This window comes from Girardinichthys multiradiatus, chromosome 21 (genome assembly GCF_021462225.1).
Source record: "Girardinichthys multiradiatus isolate DD_20200921_A chromosome 21, DD_fGirMul_XY1, whole genome shotgun sequence".
Taxonomy (NCBI): Eukaryota; Metazoa; Chordata; class Actinopteri; order Cyprinodontiformes; family Goodeidae; genus Girardinichthys; species Girardinichthys multiradiatus.
Genome location: NC_061813.1, coordinates 3,970,554 through 3,990,127, shown reverse-complemented (window position 1 = coordinate 3,990,127; position 19,574 = coordinate 3,970,554). Strand labels below are relative to the sequence as shown.

Below are 19,574 nucleotides of genomic sequence, written 5' to 3'. Positions count from 1 at the left end.
CCTGCCCACGCTATTCCTAATGAAATAAAAATGGATGGGTTTTACTTTGTTGAAGTCTTCCTTCTGAGGAGAGGGAGAGAGGAAAGGGGGGGAAGTTGGAAGTTAATGTGCGTCCACAGTTAACTTCGGGAAGAGCGGTCAATCTTTGTCCTTTGGCCTCCTTGTCAAAAAGGAAAAAATATGATCTGACCGTCAACAGTCGACTAGAACCAATCAAGGAGGGAAAGTTGCGTCTCCTTGAAACTCTGTGGTTTTGGTTACGTGTAAAACTCACGTCTTCGATCGGCAAAGTGAAATTTCTGGCCTTCTCATTCCAGAAACCTCGTTCATGAATTTTTCGTTAGCCAACGAAGGAGAATAAATGAAATCCACTTGGGACTCTTCTCCAGGAATTGATGCGCTTCAGTTGCTGGTCCGGCTTCCAGCGTGAAAAACAAAGCTTCTTTCAAATGTTCCTTCCTATATTGCCACCTGTGACGTCAGACCCGGGACGGCCCCGTCATATCAGCCGCAGTGGCTGCTAGGTTTTCTAGGACAGACTATCCTGCGGTATGAAATGGCCGATGACATTGGAAAGGCATAGTGGCGTCCAGCAACGTGCAAATGGTCCAATATTCAGCAAACAAGTGGTCCAACAACAACAAACAAAAGACGGTGTTCCTCAGGGATCTTCTACCCCATGGGTTCCCAAACATTTCAGCCTGTGACCCCCTAAAAAATACTTGGAATTATTTAATAATAATTAATATTAATAATGTATTTTAAAATGAATTAACTTTTTTTATGACATTTATTTACTTTAATTTCATCGTTTGAAAGTTGTATTTAATGAGACATTATTTGTGTATTTCATAATATAATGGAATATTTAATTATGCAATAATGTATTAAATACATAAATCGTAGATTTATTTGTAGATTTATTGATTTCTTTGTACACGTATTTAATTAGACATTCACATTCATTTCATGATATGTATATGTAATTTTGTCCCTTTTGGCCCCTTCATACAACTCAACGGTCACATTATGATGATTTTGAAAAATCATCTGGAGATCCCCCACTTGGTGTCTCGCGAGCCCCTGCGGGGTCCCGACCCCCACTTTGGGAACCCCTGTTCTACATAGTGTCAAAAGTCCTTGAACAGAACACAAACAATTCATGTCAGTGCAGGAACACAAAGTGTGTCACTCGAACAGCTGAAGTTAAATTAGAATCAGTAGTTTGGTGGTCCTACCTCCGATGATGAACTATGTGTTATAAATATTAAATGTGTCAAGATAGAAAGAGAAAAGAACAATAAAAATGGGGTTCTCCTACATTTTTATACTTTTTAAGGCAACATGATATTATGACAGAATTATTCTTATAAAACCAACATTACAGTTAAGGCCTCTTTACATATTCCAAAATAAGGTTATTTAGCAAGTACATTAATGAAATAACAAGCATTGTTTGTGCATCTGTATATTCATAGTCCCCATTTATAAAGATTAAGTAAATTAGTTTTAAACGTTTTTTATCCCATACCCTGGGCAACATTTAAAAACTGCTCTACCAACCAGGAAGGAGGCCAGTTTAAAGTCACTTGGCCTACTTGCTGTTCTCTGACTGGATCTTCAGACTTCAGCAAACATAATGGCACTAAAGCACCAAAACCTGGTCTGGGTAGTTTTTTTAAGTCTAGATGATTTAAAGAAAATACCAACTTTGTTAAGTTCAAATGACTTCTCTATAATTTACCTATTTTTTTAATCATCATTTGGTTTCTATTAAATCAGCAAGATAAGAAAAGCAGCAATAAGAAGTGGAACAATGAACAGCGCTTACAGTGGATTCCTCAAGACTGTTTAGGATTAACGCACTTTATACAAACAAGCCTCATGTCCTTACAGTAAGGGATGACAACAGTTTTTCTGCTCAAAATTTTAGAGCCAACATGTGAGCCAGCCATGAGTCCTGGAGAATCAGTTATACAATGCATGGTTTCTAAGAACAACATCAGTCAAACCTGTCACTGCTGTGAAATGTGATCTGATGCATATATGGTAAAGTTGCTGTATAGCAAAATCTAACACCCACACGCTCATCTTATATGTGAAAAATTAACACAAATTATAACAGAATCACAAGGATTATCCCAAACTAACTTAATATTTTAAAAAGCAAAAAACATCTTAGAAATAATTACAAATTATTTTCTAGTATTGGCTGTGAATTGTATCTTGAAAGTACCAGGTTAATAGATTTTATCTAAGAGAACGGTGCATGCATGGCCTCTGCCCACAGGCATTTAGGACCCAAACTCTACGGTTTCCTCTGTGATGGGCTTGAAATCGTAGTTTCCTCTCCCATCCATGTGGAGAAAGTACTTCATGACAAAGAAGAGAACAATAAAGCACAAGATTAGTTGGGATGAAGTGGGTCTGGTTCAATGGTTAATTCAAAGGAATACCATACAGTATATACAGAGAAACAATACACAATTTCTGATCAAAGTCCAAAATGGAACATTTCAGTTTATAATGACCAGCTATAGTGTCGCTGTTCATTATAAATCTAAGGGCTGAACCTTCATCTCAGCAAATGCTGAACTCTGAGGAAAGTGGAACAGCTACTGTGATTACCTCATGGTGTTTCCACAGGGACTTTCTATGGGACACTGTAAACAATGTAATGCCCACCTGTGGGTCAAACAGAACACAACATGTAGAGAAGACTCATTAAAACTTCATTTAACGCTGTTGATTCTTCATCTGATTTACTTCCTATAAGCCTGTTACGGAAATTCCATGTCGGACGGCATAGGCCACATAGACCAGAGGCCCCATAGCATGTTGAGAAACAGACGGAATTTTTCCTGACAGTATTTATTCAGTTTTTGTTATCATTAAATACAGCTAATTTAGTTGTAATAATGTCATTGTGTCATCTTGAGACAAGATCTCAAGCTTGTTTTTAGCAGGATAATGTTTTATTTTATGGCTGAGTGATATTAGAAAATCTTGTGTTGGCCATAATAATAGTAAATATGGCGTTGACAAGATCAGTTGCGATTTATGCCTTTTTATGCCATCAAAACAGAATTTGAAATGCTCAAACTGAATCTGTATTTGCGTAATTTGAAATTATATGTATTGATTTCAAAATAAATTTCACTAAATTGAAACTGAATTAATTTGGTTTGAAAATGTATTTCATTGTATTGAATATTCAGTTTGACTACTATCACTTTTCAGTTTTATAATAGCAATAACAGGTTGCTTTGGATAAATCTATCAATTTACCACATCTTGCCACTGGGATTTTTGCTCAACCCTCAAGGCAAAAAAACTGTTCCAGCTCCTTAATGTTGGATGGTTTTCATTTGTGAACAGCAATCTTCAGGTCTAACCACAGATCTTCAATTGGATTGTGTCCTGTACTTTGACTAGGCCATTCTAACAGATTTAAATGCTTCCCTTCAAACCACGTGAGTGTTGTTTTGGTCATTGTCCTTTTGGAAGTTGAACCTCTGTTCTGGTCTGAAATTACAGACTGACAGCTTTTGCTGAAGAATATCCCTGTAACCACGTGATCCAAGGTAATTTCTTCTCAATAATCATTGTTACCAGCTGTAGTGGAAGGCAGACTTTATATATACACTGAGCCCCCATTGAACACTGTGCACTTCTTCGGGACCGCTATATAGACTCCGTCAAAAATGACTAAATGCAGCTGATAAATCTTGTAGCACTCTCCCTGTTAAATAAGGTGTTTAATGTCTGTTTCAATTTTTCTCCCTCGTTTATTTTTTATTATTTATTTGAGTATACAAAAGAGGTTTTTTTTTTGGGTCATATTCAGTTTGAGTTTATGATACTATCACAGAGCTTCTTTTTCTCTCTCTCTTTTTTCTATGAGCCTTATGTATTTGTTCTGTATGAATGTTGAGTTCTACCCATTATTCTGGGAGCTGTATCAGTGTTCATTGCTTAGCCTGGGGCATGGGCACTATTTCGCATCTCCTAGTTGCTTCTGTGATCTGTCAGTTAAATTAGGATTTGGACTATCCTTGGAATGGCTTTTTTTGGGGATACATCTTTCCTGTCATTTGGGGACAGGATCAGGGATGGTAAGCGACGCTGTTCATAAGTTCTGTTTTTCATTTTTCCTATGTTAAACGACTAGGGGCTAATTTTACTTTCTTATATAACTGTCTGCCCATTGTTTAACCCATCCATACTCAAAGCCCAATATACAATGTTTTTCTGGCTTTGAGGTCTGTATGTCTAATTCACTTAAACTCGTTATTTGGGATCTACAAGGACCGGGCTATGTAATCAAAAGGAAAAAGATTCTAAAATATTTTAATAGAAATAAATCTGATATAGCATTACTTCAGGAAACAAGGCTACCTCATACAGAGCATCTGAAATGTAGGAGGGATTGGGTGGGCAAAGTTTACTTCTCCCAAAAATAAGAAAGGTACAGCCATCCTTATAAATAAGAACCTTTCTTTCACCCTGGAACATGAAGAAAAAGACTTAGAAGGGAAATTTATTTGGATTATTAGGGTTCAATCTACCATGCCCACATGGAACCGAGAGTGACACCTGGAGAGGTGGAATTCAGATCGGGAGGAATGGCCTCCCCGATCTGAATCCGAGTGGTGTTTCCATATTGGACTTCTGTGCTAGTCACGGATTGTCCATAATGAACACCATGTTTAAGCGTAAGGGTGTTCATAGGTGCACTTGGCACCAGGACACCCTAGGCAGGAGGTCGATGATCGACTTTGTCGTCGTGTCGTCAGACCTTCGGCCGCATGTTTTGGACACTCGGGTGAAGAGACGGGCAGAGCTGTTCACTGATCACCACCTGGTGGTGAGTTGGATCCGCTGGAAGAGAAGAAAGCTAGACAGACTTGGCAGGCCCGAGCGCATAGTGAGGGTCAGCTGGGAACGCCTGGCAGAGCCCTCGGCCAGGGTGTATTCAACTCCCACCTCTTCTTTCTTACATTTGGGAATCATCCCGATGCCTTTAGGCAAACTCAAAATGTGCCTTCTTATTTTTAACACTACGTAATGCCTTTTATTCTGGCCACTCTTCCATAAAGCCCAACTCCATGGAGTGTATGGCTTATTGTGGTCCTATGGAATGATACTGCAGTCTCTGCTGTGGAATCCTGCTACTCATTCAGGGTCTCCTTTTTGCCCCGGCTTCCTCTCATAATGCCCTCCTTGCCTTGTCTGCGAGTTTTGGTGGGCGGCCCTCTCTTGGCAGGTTTGTTGTGGTACCATGTGCTTTCCATTTGAAGATGATGTATTTGATAGTGCTCCCCCTGGAGCATCATAAAATAAATCATACTTTTTATAATCCCGCATTGACTTGTAATTCTCAACAACTTTGACTGTGACTTGGTTGGAGAGTTCCTTGGTGTTCATGGTGTAATGCCTCTTTCTTAGTGGTGTTGCAGCCTCTGGGGCCTTTCAGAAAGATGTTCTCATACTGAAAGATCATATGATACTTGCGAACACTTTTACAAGGCACTGTATGCACAAAGTAGGAGTTGTGTCCGCATTCTCAGCACAAAGTTGGGCCTCTTCACAGTGTGCATCGGACTCTGCCAGGGCTACCCTTTGTCACCAATCCTGTTTGTGGTGTTCATGGACAGAATCTCAAGGCATAGTTGTGGACAGGAGGGTTTGGCAACCTCAGGATCTCATCCATGCTTTTCGCAAATTATGTGGTTCTGTTGGCTTCTTCAGACCACATCCTCCAGTGTGCTCTGGAGTGGTTTGCTGCCAATTGTGAAGAGGCCAGGGTAAGAGTCAGCTCCTCTGAGGCCATGGCTCTTGATCGGAAAAAGCCCCTGTGGGTTGGGGGTCGTCTCTGCCTCAAATGGAGTTGTTCACAAGCAATTGTAGAATGAAATGGGAAATAGACAGACTGATTTGGGCCGCTCCCGTCAGTGGTGATGAAAAAAGAGCTAAGCCAAAAAAAAAAAAAAAAGCTCTCGATTTGCCAGTCCATTTAAGTTTTGAACTGAACCTCACCTATGGTCCTGAAGTTTAGATCATGAACGAAAGAACAAGATCCAGGATACAAGTAGCCAAAAGGAGATTCCTCCATGTTTTCTAGTGAGGACAATTTTATGCCATTATCTAACTTGTTTTCATTTGATAATTATTTAATTATCTGTCTGAAGGTAACCACATTTAGGGCTCGTCTTGTTGTGATAAAAGTAAAATTTTATTATGACCAGACAAGATTGTGACACCAACTGTTTTACTATCTCGGAACAAGACCTTAAGCTCAAAGGTTAGGTTGAAATAAGTTTTTATTTTCATTATATTGAAGTAAAATTAATTTAGGCTTTTTTTATTGTGAGAACGGCTTTATTTTCTCTTGCTCATTTTTCTACAATGATACCTTATTATTTGATCATTTAAATAAGGCCTTATGTTAATTTTCTCCCACTAGTTCCCTACAGCAGCCCCCGTGCGCATAAAGTGCAAGAACATACACCAGGCTGCCAGAGCTTTTGGTACCAACTCCCAAAGGGTTTTCCATCGCTACCCACCTCTTCCATCCAAGCCTAGCTTCAGTTATTCTTTATGTCTTTATTAACATAGCATCCTCCCCTAGCTTCATAAACCTAAGGTCCATGCTCGGGTGCACGTTCCCAGTATGGGAAAGAGTGACATTCAGGGGCAGGACCGACTTATGGATCTGAATCAAAGTTTTGCCAAAGCCCAAGGCCCTCCCTCACCCTGATTCCGATTGGCTACTATGCCTATCTAGTGTGGTCGGGAGTCAATGCTGCACCTCTGTTATGCAGAGAAATGTCTGTTAAACCTCGGGGCAAACCCAAATTTATTTTCCACAGGTACGACGGAGATCCAGCACGGCACCGGAGGGCTATCGGCCCTGCAGCTATGAATGTACAAGGTCTACATGATATGAAAAAAAAATGGCATTGCCATATTATTTTTAATAGATAAAAGATTAATAGCAATTAACCCAAAATTTCCTCACTGTTCTTTTTTCCTTTATCCATCATCACTCTCCCTTAAGTTTAGCATGACTACGATGTAGATCAGGAATGGGTATCAAGGACAATAAGTCTAGGTCATTCCACCAGATCTTCCACCAGCAGAACCAACTCTACCAGGTGGTGATCAGTTTTTATCAATTCTGACCCCTTTTTAACTCAAATTTCCAAGAAGTAACTGATGATAACGATTCCCTATTTCATCATCGACCTTTTTAGCCCAAGGTGCCCTAGAACCAAGTACACTTGGGCTCAAACATTATTTAATTAAATATTAAATAACTTAAGCATATTATTGCACCAGACATTGCTCTGTTCTCTCATGGTAAAGAAAGTGCTGAGCTGAAAAGCAAAGCTATTAATTTATTGGTCAGTCTATGTTTCGACCCTCTACTATGGTTATCAGTTCATGCCTGAACGAATGAGATTCCGCATACTAGTGGCTGAAATGAACTTCCTATTTAGGGTGGCCAGGATCACCTTATAGTTGGGGTAAGGATATCTGCCATCCGGGGGGAGATTAAAATCAAGTCACTTGTCCTCTGCATTGAACAGAGTCAGCAGAAGGTATTTGGATATCTGATCTGGATCTGAGCACCTCGCTTTGAAGGTTTTCTGTGGCCGACCCATTACTCAATGTAAGGACAATGCCTGGGTGGATGAACTACGTTCTCTTTCTATTTTTTCTCTTTTTAAAAGATACATAAAGTTATTTGTTCCCGGAGGGAACTTTTCTCTACAGATGATACATTTGGCCATGTATTTCATGTTCTTACATTGTTGATTATATATTTTTTCATATGAATAGGACCTGTTTGACATATTTGTTGTGAATCTGAATGCTTCAACAAAATTATTTTATCCCTAACCTAGTTACCACTGACTTCACGTTCATGGGGAGTCATCTACATCTGTATTATGCCTTTAGCCCTACCGTTCTGCAGTGGCTGTAGATGTAGTCCTCCACATCGACACTCACTGCGCTAGTACACTCATCCAGAATGGCAAACTGTGGCTTGTGGTAGAAAAGTCTTGCCATCTTCACATGGAAAAACATCCAGTAGCAGCAAAGAAAAAAATATTAATGTGTTCTTTTAAAAGTTTTTTACAAAGCAGTGAGAAAGGAGTTCAGTAACATGGTGAGTCCTTACAGCCATTCTCTGCTTTTCCCCTCCACTGAGAACATCCATCCAATCCTGGACTGTATCCCAGCTGCCCTCCCTGTCCAGAATGTGACCAAGCTGAACATTGTCAAGATAATCCTTCAATACCTGGATAGACAAAGACAAATCATGCTGTTCATTAGCACATACGCAATGAATGTAAATGTGAGTGAAGGCGTATCCTGTAACTTACCTGATCTGAGATCCCCTTTCTCCGTTGGTCTTCTACAGTGTCTGGATAAATGACTTGATCCCTCAGAGAGCCCAGAGTCATGTATGGTCTCTGTAAGAAAGGCAATCAAACTAAATATAAGCTTCCATCTCATTTGTGCTGAGTTCATCTGCAGTTTAGTTGGAGATATATTTTTCATTTTCAGTTATCAACAACTTCTCCAGCTCTTGCTGCCAAAGATCACAAAAAGTGTTCAACAACCCAAAAACCTAGTTGCTGGTGTTTAAGTCTCTTAATGAATACACAGAGACAGGCTGCACTAATATGACCTGTATGGGAGAACTGCCAGTAAACACTGACATTTAAGCATGTGCTATTTACAGTATATGATGGGTTTTATTCGGATAAGTTTCTTGAAACAAGTAGGACACGACTTCTCATCTGAAAAGCTGGACCCACTTCCCAGTCTTTGAAACTAAATGTGCATTACCCTTAAACTTTATCTCCCAGAACTTCCCTTCCCACAAGTGTGTTTTGACTACAAGGTGCAAAAACACATTATTTATGGTTTGTGCTGAGAGTGTCTCCCCCCGAGAACCTTCTGTTAGAAATCTATGGCGTATTGCCTTTTGCTCCGTTTTTTTTTTTTTTATATTTCAACTACTGAAAATGTACACAACTATGGTAAAAATCAATCCGGAACACTAATGAGTGTTGTAAAAAATATATTATAAACCTTTTAAAGGTTTAATTTGATGTAAATGAGCAGCTTAGTGGTCAGGTTTGTCTGGTTTTCTTTAACAGCTGTCAGATTTCTTAAACTACTGCTATAGTAACAGAGCTAATTCTGAAAAATTATAATATGATATTTAGGGGTTAGGGGAATATATGATATATAGAATATATCATTCATACATATACAGTGCCTTGCAAAAGTACTCTGCCCCCTTGAACTGGCCACCTTTTGCCACATTTCAGGCTTCAAACATAAAGATATTAAATTCGAATTTTATTCTTCACAAAGAAGAATCAACAACAAGTGGGACATAATCGTGAAGTGGAATGAAATTTATGGGATGTGTCAAACTTTTTTAACAAATACAAAACTGAAAAGCGGGGCATGCAATATTATTCAGCCCCCTTGCGTTAATACTTTGTAGTGCCACCCTTTGCTACAATTACAGCTGCAACTCGCTTGGGGTATGTCTCTATCAGTTTTGCACATCGAGAGACTGAAATTCTTGCCCATTCTTGCTTGCAAAACAACTTGAGCTTAGTGAGGTTGGATGGAGAGTGTCCGTGAACAGCAGTCTTCAGCTCTTTCCACAGATTCTCAATTGGATTCAGGTCTGGACTTTGACTTGGCCATTCCAACACCTGGATACGTTTATTTGTGAACCATTCCATTGTAGATTTGGCTTTATGTTTTGGATCATTGTCTTGTTGGAAGATAAATCTCCGTCCCAGTCTCAGGTCACTTGCAGACTCCAACAGGTTTTCTTCCAGAATGGTCCTTTATTTGGCCCCATCCATCTTCTCATCAATTTTGACCATGTTGCTGACAAAAAGCAGGCCCAAACCATGATGCTGCCACCACCATGTTATACAGTGGGGATGGTGTGTTCAGGGCGATGAGCTGTGTTGCTTTTACGCCAAACATATCGTTTTGCACTGAGGCCAAACAGTTTGATTTTGGTTTCATCTGACCAGAGCACCTTCTTCCACATGTTTGGTGTGTCTCCCAGGTGGCTTGTGGCAAACTTTAAATTAGACTTTTTATGGATATTTTGAGAAATGGCTTTCTTCTTGCCACTCCTACATAAAGGCCCGATTTGTGCAGTGTACAACTGATTGTTGTCCTATAGACAGACTCTCCCACCTCAGCTGTAGATTTCTGCAGTTCATCCAGAGTGATCATGGGCCTCTTGGCTGCATCTCTGATCAGTCTTCTCCTTATTCAAGATGAGAGTTTAGAGGGACCGGGCTGGGTCTTGGTAAATTTGCAGCCCCCAAACACACCTTCAGGCTGTGTAAGGGCTATTTAACCAAGAAGGAGAGTGATTGGGTGCTGCGCCAGATGATCTGGCTTCCACAGTCACCGGACCTGAACACAATCGAGATGGTTTGGGGTGAGCTGGACCGCAGAGTGAAGCCAAAAGGGCCAACAAGTGCTAAGCATCTCTGGGAACTCCTTCAAGACTGTTGGAAAATCATTTCAGGTGACTACCTCTTGAAGCTGATCAACAGAATGTCAAGAGTGTGCGTAGCAGTAATCAAACCAAAAGGTGGCTACTTTGAAGAACCTAGAATATAAGACATATTTTCAGTTGTTTCACACTTTTTTGTTCAGTATATAATTCCACATGTGTTAATTCATAGGTTTGATGCCTTCAGTGTGAAGCTACAATATTCAGTTGTGGAAATAAAGACAACTCTTTGAATGAGAAGTTGTGTCCAAACTTTTGGTCTGTACTGTATATATACAGGGGTTGGAAAATGAAACTGAAACACCTGGTTTTAGACCACAATCATTTCTTAGTATGGTGTAAGGCCTCCTTTTGCGGCCAATACAGCGTCAATTCATCTTGGGAATGACATATACAAGTCCTGCACAGTGGTCAGAGGGATTTTAAGCCATTCTTCTTGCAGGATAGTGGCCAGGTCACTACGTGATACTGGTGGAGGAAAACGTTTCCTGACTTGCTCCTCCAAAACACCCCAAAGTGGCTCAATAATATTAAGATCTGGTGACTGTGCAGGCCATGGGAGATGTTCAACTTCACTTTCATGTTCATCAATCCAATCTTTCACCAGTCTTGCTGTGTGTATTGGTGCATTGTCATCCTGATACACGGCACTGCCTTCAGGATACAATGTTTGAACCATTGGATGCACATGGTCCTCAAGAATGGTTCAGTAGTCCTTGGCAGTGACGCGCCCATCTAGCACAAGTATTGGGCCAAGGGAATGCCATGATATGGCTGCCCAAACCATCACTGATCCACCCCCATGCTTCACTCTGGGCATGCAACAGTCTGGGTAGTACGCTTCTTTGGGGCTTCTCCACACCGTAACTCTCTTGGATGTGGGGAAAACAGTAAAGGTGGACTCATCAGAGAACAATACATGTTTCACATTGTCCACAGCCCAAGATTTGCGCTCCTTGCACCATTGAAACCGACGTTTGGCCTTGGCATGAGCGACCAAAGGTTTGGCTATAGCAGCCTGGCCGTGTATATTGACCCTGTGGAGGTCCCGACGGACAGTTCTGGTGGAAACAGGAGAGTTGAGGTGCACATTTAATTCTGCAGTGATTTGGGCACCCGTGGTTTTATGTTTTTTGGATACAATCCGGGTTAGCACCCGAACATCCCTTTCAGACAGCTTCCTCTTGCGTCCACAGTTAATCCTGTTGGATAGTGTTTGTCCTTCTTGGTGGTATGCTGACATTACCCTGAATACCATGGCTCTTGATACATCACAAAGACTTGCTGCTTGCTGTCTTGGTCACAGATGAGCCAGCTAGACGTGCACCAACAATTTGTCCTCTTTTGAACTCTGGTATGTCACCCATAATGTTGTGTGCATTTCAATATTTTTATCAAAACTGTGCTCTTACCCTGCTAACTGTGCCTTCACACTCTGCTCTTACTGGTGCAATGTGCAATCAATGAAGACTGGCTACCAGGCTGGTCCACTTAGGAAGCAACACTGATTGACAATCAATTTCACATGCTGTTGTGCAAATGGAATAGACAACAGGGGGAAATCTTTGGCGATTAGCAACACACATTCAATAAAGAAGGGGAACACAGACCACTTCTCAGTACCTATGCTTTCTGGCTGATGTTTTGGTCACTTTTGAATGTTGGTGGTGCTTTCACACTCGTGGTAGCATGAGACGGACTCTACAACCCACACAAGTGGCTCAGCTAGTGCAACTCATCCAGGATGGCACATCAATGTGAGCTGTGGCAAGAAGGTTTGCTGTCTGTCAGCGTAGTGTCCAGAGCCTGGAGGCGCTATCAGGAGACAGGCCAGTACACCGGGAGACGTGGAGGAGGCCGTGGGAGGGCAATAACCCAGCAGCAGGACCGCTACCTCCACCTTTGTGCAAGGAGGAACAGGAGGAGCACTGCCAGAGCCCTGCAAAATGACCTCCAGCAGGCCACAAATGTGCATGTGTCTGCACAAACAGTTAGAAATCGACTCCATGAGGATGGTATGAGGGCCCAACGTCCACAAATGGTGGTTGTGCTCACAGCCCAACACCATGCCGGCGCTTGGCATTAGCCAGAGAACACCAGGATTGGCAAATTCGCCACTGGCGCCCTGTGCTCTTCACAGATGAAAGCAGGTTCACACTGAGCAAATGTGACAGACGTGACAGAGTGTGGAGACACCATGGAGAGCGATCTGCTGCCGGCAACATCCTTCAGCATGACCGGTTTGGCAGTGGGTTAGTAATGGTGTGGGGTGGCATTTCTTTGGAGGGCCACACCACCCTCCATGTACTCGCCAGAAGTAGCCTGACTGCCATTATGCTGGTGCGGTTGGCCCTGGGTTCCTCCTAATGCAGGACAATGTTAGACCTCATGTGGCTGGAGTGCATCAGCAGTCCCTGCAAGATATTGAAGCTATGGACTGGCCCGCCCGTTCCCCAGACCTGAATCCGATTGAGCACATTAGGGACATCATGTCTCGCTCCATCCACCAACATCACGTTGCACCACAAACTGTCCAGGAGTTGGCGGATGCTTTAGTCCAGGTCTGGGAGGAGATCCCTCAGGAGACCATCCGCCGTCTCATCAGGAGCATGACCAGATGTTGTAGGGAGGTCATACAGGCACGTGGAGGCCACACACAATACTGAGCCTCAATTTGACTTGTTTTAAGGACATTACATCAAAGTTGGATCAGCCTGTAGTGTGTTTTACCACTTTAGTTGTGTGTGATACCAAATCAAGGCCTCCATCGGTTAATAAATTTCCATTGATGATTTTTGTGTGATTTTGTTGTCAGCACATTCAACTTTGTACAGAACAAAGTATTCAATGAGAATATTTCCTTCATTTAGGATGTGTTATTTGGCAGTGTTCCCTTTATTTTTTTGAGCAGTGTATATAGCATAAAGAAGAAAAAGAATTACTGGAAGTGATGCTATGGCCCCCACAGAGCCCTTATCTCAACATCATCGAGTGTGTCAGGGACTACATGAAGAGACAGAAGGATTTGAGAAAGCCTACATCCACAGAAGATCTGTGGTTAGTTCTCCAAGATGTTTGGAACAACCTACCAGCCGAGTTCCTTCAAAAACTGTGCAAGTGTATCTAGAAGAATTGCTGCTGTTTTAAAGGCAAAGGGTGGTCACAACAAATGTTGATTTGATTTAGATTTCTATTTTGTTCATTCACTGCATTTTGTTGACTGATGAAAACTTTTACACAGGTCTGTATATATAAATAATATATCTGCATCTACAACGGCTCTTTGAAGAAACCTGTATAATATGAGCTACAACAACATTTAATTTCCCTTTGGGATTAATAAAGTATTTTTGAATTGAAATGAATTAAATTAATATATAGCAGGTGCCGGAGTCTTTGTAAAAAGATTCCAACAGTAAAAAAAAAGGAAAAGAAGGGTCAGTACATGGGTCGCTTTACCCCTGCCCCCCCACTGCACCCATGTAGAAGTACATTTAAAGTACGTCCACAAAACAACACTTTTGAATTCATTACAAAGTTTTGCACATAACAGTGCAATTAATCCTGATTAAGAATTTACATAGCTGCCCAGCACTAATACAGATAGAAACCAGATAACTAAAGAAGTTTGTTCAATAATTGTTCAATTCTGTTGTGTTTATGTTGATTTTTATGTCATGTAGCTTGATTACTTTTATTAATGGGAACCCCCACACCACCACCACCAGCCTTAAACCTCATGAGATCTCTACTGTGCGTGTCTTCTATAAGTGTTTAGACAGTGTAAAAACTCAGACGGCAACAAAAATGTTCAGGTTAATGAAGAACTTCAATCCGTGTTTGTGCTCTAGAAAAACATGCATCTAGTCATGCAAACTCTTTGTCCTCATATGCCAATCAGGAACCTTGCTGTAAATTTTGAATCTGGTTTTATAGGTGTCATAATTTTTTGCAGGTCAAAAGTGGATTTTTTATTTTTTATTCAAAAAAACGTTCTTGTCTATTCTCAGCGACAAGGCTAGGTCACTCTCTTTTTGTAAACCTCTGCTATGTTTAGAAATGTTTCAAATATATGAATAAATATATGCTTTAGAGTGAAGGTCGATAGATGTTTTTGATTCTATTTGGTATGAAATCCAAAAGAAAGCAAAAACAATGATTATCAAAAGACAAACACTTTGTGTTGTAGCTCAAATTTTCTGTTAAAAAAAGACTAAAATTTGTCAGTAGAAATTTTGCTTCAACAAAAAAAAAATAATCTGCATCAAGCCACTGTGCTGGCAAGCCAAATATGTATCATTCTTGAATTGTGGTTGGAAACTACACAATTTCAGTCTAGGGACCACAAATGTACTTTGGACACCTCTGCCTTATATTGTGATGTTTGGTTCACTCATGTTCTGATCACTTACAAAACATTGCCAAGATGTATAATCTCACGATCTTAACTGGAAAGTTTTTCATGGATATGTTTATTCAAGATTAGATTATTGCAACTCATTATTAACCTGCCTAAACAAAGTGTTCTCGGACTATCTGCTGTTTGTATAAAACCCTGCTGCAAAGGCTCTGACCAAAACAGTGACAGTTTTTCATGTCACACAGCTCCATTAGTTCCACATTCACTCATGACAAGATCTTGATCCTTACTCTTTGGGTATTAAATGGTCGAGCAATGGCATGTATTGCTCAACCCCAAACCCCCATATCCCCATATCTATAAAGATACATTGATTGTCTTAAATCTGTAATAAGCCGACCACAGCATGTAGCCGAAACGCATCCTTTCATTTCTGGTTATCTGGATTTTTTTTGAGACATCATATCCACATAATTTTCGTATAGTGGAACATAATCAGAGAACCGGCATATATTGAAAAACATAAGCCAAAATGGTAAAGACATTGGCAGCGAATTGTTTTTGGTGCGATTATCACATTTCTTTACTTTTTCAGGAGTCATGCAGAAAAATATGAATTTTTCCCTTCTCTCTTAAGTTTTGTCTTTACATTCAGGACTGCAAGAATTTGCCGTCCACATCTTTCCTCTCTGGGTCTTTTTACCCTCCCTTATTTTTCACATGTTGTATCTATAATGACGTACATTTGGAAAACGTTTCAAATATGCACTTAACCTTTAGCATTAACCAGACTGCTAAGAAAAATGAGAAGAGTTTTACCTGTGGAACGTAGAAGAGCTTTCCTCTCTCGGGTTTTGTCAGGCTTCCACCAAACAAAGGCCACAACTATGAAAAAATAAAATCGATGAAAATAAACAAACCAACAACACATGAGGAATTGAGTCTTGAATCAGCTTAGACAATTTTCTATAGTCACTTGTTTCTAAACATTTGCAAAAAACATTCCTGCTGCTCTTTTCAACCATAAGGTTGATTTTACAAACAGAAATCCTCAAACCCAAAAGGCAGTTGATATTTTTAAGAAAGACATCAGATTTGTGATTTAAGCTTTCTTACATACAATCTGCATTAACATGTTATGTTATTATGTGTCATTTATCCTACTTGATGTGACTGTGGCTCAGTGGGAGTAGTAATCATCTTTCAATCTGAAAGTTGGAGGTTTGATTCCAGCTTCCGATGTCTATGTCACCCTGGGCAAGGCACTTAACCTCGAGTTGTCTACCATTCTGTATGATGTCGATGTATGAATGTGTGCGAGTTAGTGAGTATGATTGGGTATATGTGGCTCTCATGTAAGCCACTTTGAGTTGTCGGTATTCTTTTTTTTTGTTTTAATATATTTACTTTTGTGTGACTGCATTCTTCTATTTTGCCTTTCATTTGCTGCTGGTACACCAAAAATTGTCCCCCCGCGTGAAATTTTTGTTCTTTACTGTCGTCGTCAGTGGGCGTGGCCAAACCACTTAGCCACGCCCCCAAACGTGAGATAGGCCAAACCGTAAGTTGTACAGATCTGAAATTTGGCACAATGCTAGAACTCCTCAAACCAAGAAAAAAAGTCTCTTGGGGGTATGCCCTAAAATGCACAGAAAGTCGGCCATTTTGGCTCAAAGGCCGATTTTTGGCCATTTCTTACTTTTACTCACCTCGAACTTTAACGAACTCCTTCTAGGGATTTTGAGCTATCGGGTTCATATTTGGTCAATATGCAGTTAAGGCATGGCGGATTAAAAGTTATCAAAATCCTGAGTTTTCGGCCATGTTTAGGGGGCGTGGCCGTGGCACGAAATTGGCGTTCGCGCCGAAAGTGAAAAATTGCAATAACTTTCCCAAAAAAATTCCAAATCACACCAAAGTTGGCATTAAGGAGGACATTCGGGTTCCCGACAATCCTATGGGCTCATATTGTGACATCATCAAAGCCACGCCCCCTCAGAACCGGAAGTCACTTTTTTCACTTGGAAAGGTGCCTTTATGACCCTCTTGACCCAATCAACTTGAAAGTGTTTCAGAAGACAGACAACTAGTGGGTCTAAATTCGTTTGAAGCACAGTAACTTTTTAGAAAAGGGCATGGCCGTGGTGGCGCGGCAAAGTCAGACATCACGCCATGGCGATACGTTTGGCTCTAATTTCCACATAGATCATCTGATCTGCACCAAATTCAATGTGATTGATCCTTGTCCAGTCCCCAACAGAGATCTGATGACATATTTGGTGGGCGTGGCCTAATTCGTCCACAGCGCCCCCTAGACAATTTAAAAAAAACAGCCCCAAGCCATGCTTTGACCAAGGAATCTGAAATTTGGTACACTTATGTATCTTCTCTGGACCTACAAAAATGTCTCTTGGAGCATTGGTCTAAACCCCACAGGAAGTCGGCCATTTTGGATTGAAGTTGCCATTTTTACCCTCTTTTGGGCGTTTTTAGCCCGCATATCTGAGCGAACTCCTCCTACAGCTTTTGACTTAGAGATTTCAAAATCACTCAGTATACTCTTAAGGCATTGGGGATCAAAAGTTATCAAAACCTTTTTGATACATGAAAGCGTGTGGGCGTGGCCACGCCACAAAATATGACTTCTCGCCATAAAACACTAAATTGATATAGCTCCTACAAGGAAAGTCACAGACAAATTAAACCTTCTGGGATTGATCTACCTCTGGCCCTGAACAATATTCACTGATCAGATGCTGACATCATCGAAGCCCCGCCCCCTCACAACAGGAAGTGTCATGTTTCACTTAGTGTGGGCCATATTTGATCTCCTTCAACTAATCAACATGAAACTGTCTCCAATGACAGATAACACGATGGTCTAACTTCATCTCCAGTACTGACAGGTTTGGCTGGAGGGTGTGACCGTGGTGGCGTGGCGAAATCTGATGTGACGCCATGGCGATACGTTTGCCTCTAAATTACACATGCAGGGTCCGATTTACTCCAAACTCAATATGATTGATCCTTGTCAGCCCCTAAACAGCTCTATTAGATTACATATGAATTTGGCTCAACAGCGCCCCCTACGACACTTCAAGTGCTCTAGCTCCCTCATGCCCGATCGGATCCACTTCAAACTTCCTGTACATCATCATGTATCAATGCTGGACATGTTGACACAGTCAATACATTACATCACTCTAGCCCCGCCCACTAATAAACAAATGACTGTAGCTTCCATATGGAAGGTCCGATTCACTCCAAACTGAATATGGTTGATCTTTGTCAGCCCCTAAACAGCTCTATTGGATTACATTTAAAATTGGATCAATAGCGCCCCCTAGGACACTTCAAGGGCTATATCTCCCTCATACATCATCGGATACACTTAAAATGTAGTATACATGATCATCAGTTAATGATTGACATTTTGACACAATCAATTGATGATGTCGTTTTTGCCCCATCCACAAACAAACAAGCGACTGCAGCGTCCTTCTGGAAGGTCCAATTTACTCAAAATTTTGAATGCTTTTTGCCAAACGGTCATATGATATTCTGCATGACCGAATATCATATGACATGTTGCTCACAGTACTACTTAGTGACGACGTGTGGAAGTGAAGCAGTGTCATCGTCGGTGGCGTGTATGAGGAGATGCCAGGCTCCCGTGGTCGCTCAACAGCCCGAGTTGCGCTGAGGGGTGCGAGGGCCTTCAAAGCTGCTTGCAGGTTTCTAGTTAGGCCCGAGCAGCAAAGCAGCTGCGAAGGCCTATTGTAATTCGAATGTTTATTATTATTATTATTATTATTAGGCCCGAGCAGCAAAGCAGCTGCGAAGGCCTATTGTAATTCGAATGTTTATTATTATTATTATTATTCCCCAAAATGAATTGCCTATTTGGCGGCTTTAACATGTAGGAAAACGCGCAAAATTTGGCGGGGCTATCAGTCGTGCGTGAAATTTACGTATTTTAAGGGTTTCACGAAAGTCGCAATAACAATGGCTCAACAGCGCCCCCCTGAAATTTTCAAAAAAGCCTCCGCATTGACCTTAGTTTATCGTACAGTTATGAAATTTGGAACACTTGTAGAACTCCCCAAGACTTAGCTAAAACTGTCTTGCACCCACGTCCTACAAGAAACAGGAAGTCGGCCATCTTGGATTGAAGTTTGGATTTTCACCCTATTTTTGCCATTTATAGACTCCGTATTTGATCGAACTCCTCCTAGAGATTTTGATTGATCGCCTTGAAATTTGGTCAGCTTGCTCAGAAGGGATGGGGGATCTAAAGTTATCAAAATTGTGAGTTTTTGAGCATGCTGAGGGGGCGGAGCCAGGCCTCAAAGTTTGACGACTCGCCAAAATAATTTTAATTGTTATAGCTCTTACTAGGAAAGTTGCAGACACACAAACCTTTCTGGTATTGATCCACATCTGGCCCCAAACAATATTCAACGGTCACATCCTGCCATCATCTAAGCCCCGCCCCCTGAGAACAGGAAGTACCATGTTTTACTGTGAAAGGTCCAAATTTCACCCCTGTTACCTAATCAACACGAAACTGTCCCTACTGACAGATAACAAGATGGTCTAAGTTGGTTTGGAACACAGAGACTTTAGGCGGGAGGG

The 19,574-nt window shown here is 41.1% G+C and overlaps 1 protein-coding gene across 1 annotated transcript in view; it reads right to left on the bottom strand.

The window, feature by feature from the left end:
• Positions 1-903: 903 nt before the first annotated feature.
• The window catches only part of LOC124858209 (ATP-binding cassette sub-family D member 3-like), a 68,107-nt gene continuing 49,436 nt past the window's right edge, over positions 904-19,574 (bottom strand). The window contains exons 18-23 of the mRNA XM_047350121.1: positions 15,759-15,824; positions 8,394-8,483; positions 8,189-8,308; positions 7,972-8,076; positions 2,629-2,685; positions 904-2,372 (exon numbers count right to left, since the gene is read on the bottom strand). Of these exons, the coding sequence (XP_047206077.1) occupies positions 2,295-2,372; positions 2,629-2,685; positions 7,972-8,076; positions 8,189-8,308; positions 8,394-8,483; positions 15,759-15,824 (516 nt within the window). The 3' untranslated portion in view covers positions 904-2,294. The remainder of the gene's footprint in view (positions 2,373-2,628; positions 2,686-7,971; positions 8,077-8,188; positions 8,309-8,393; positions 8,484-15,758; positions 15,825-19,574) is intronic.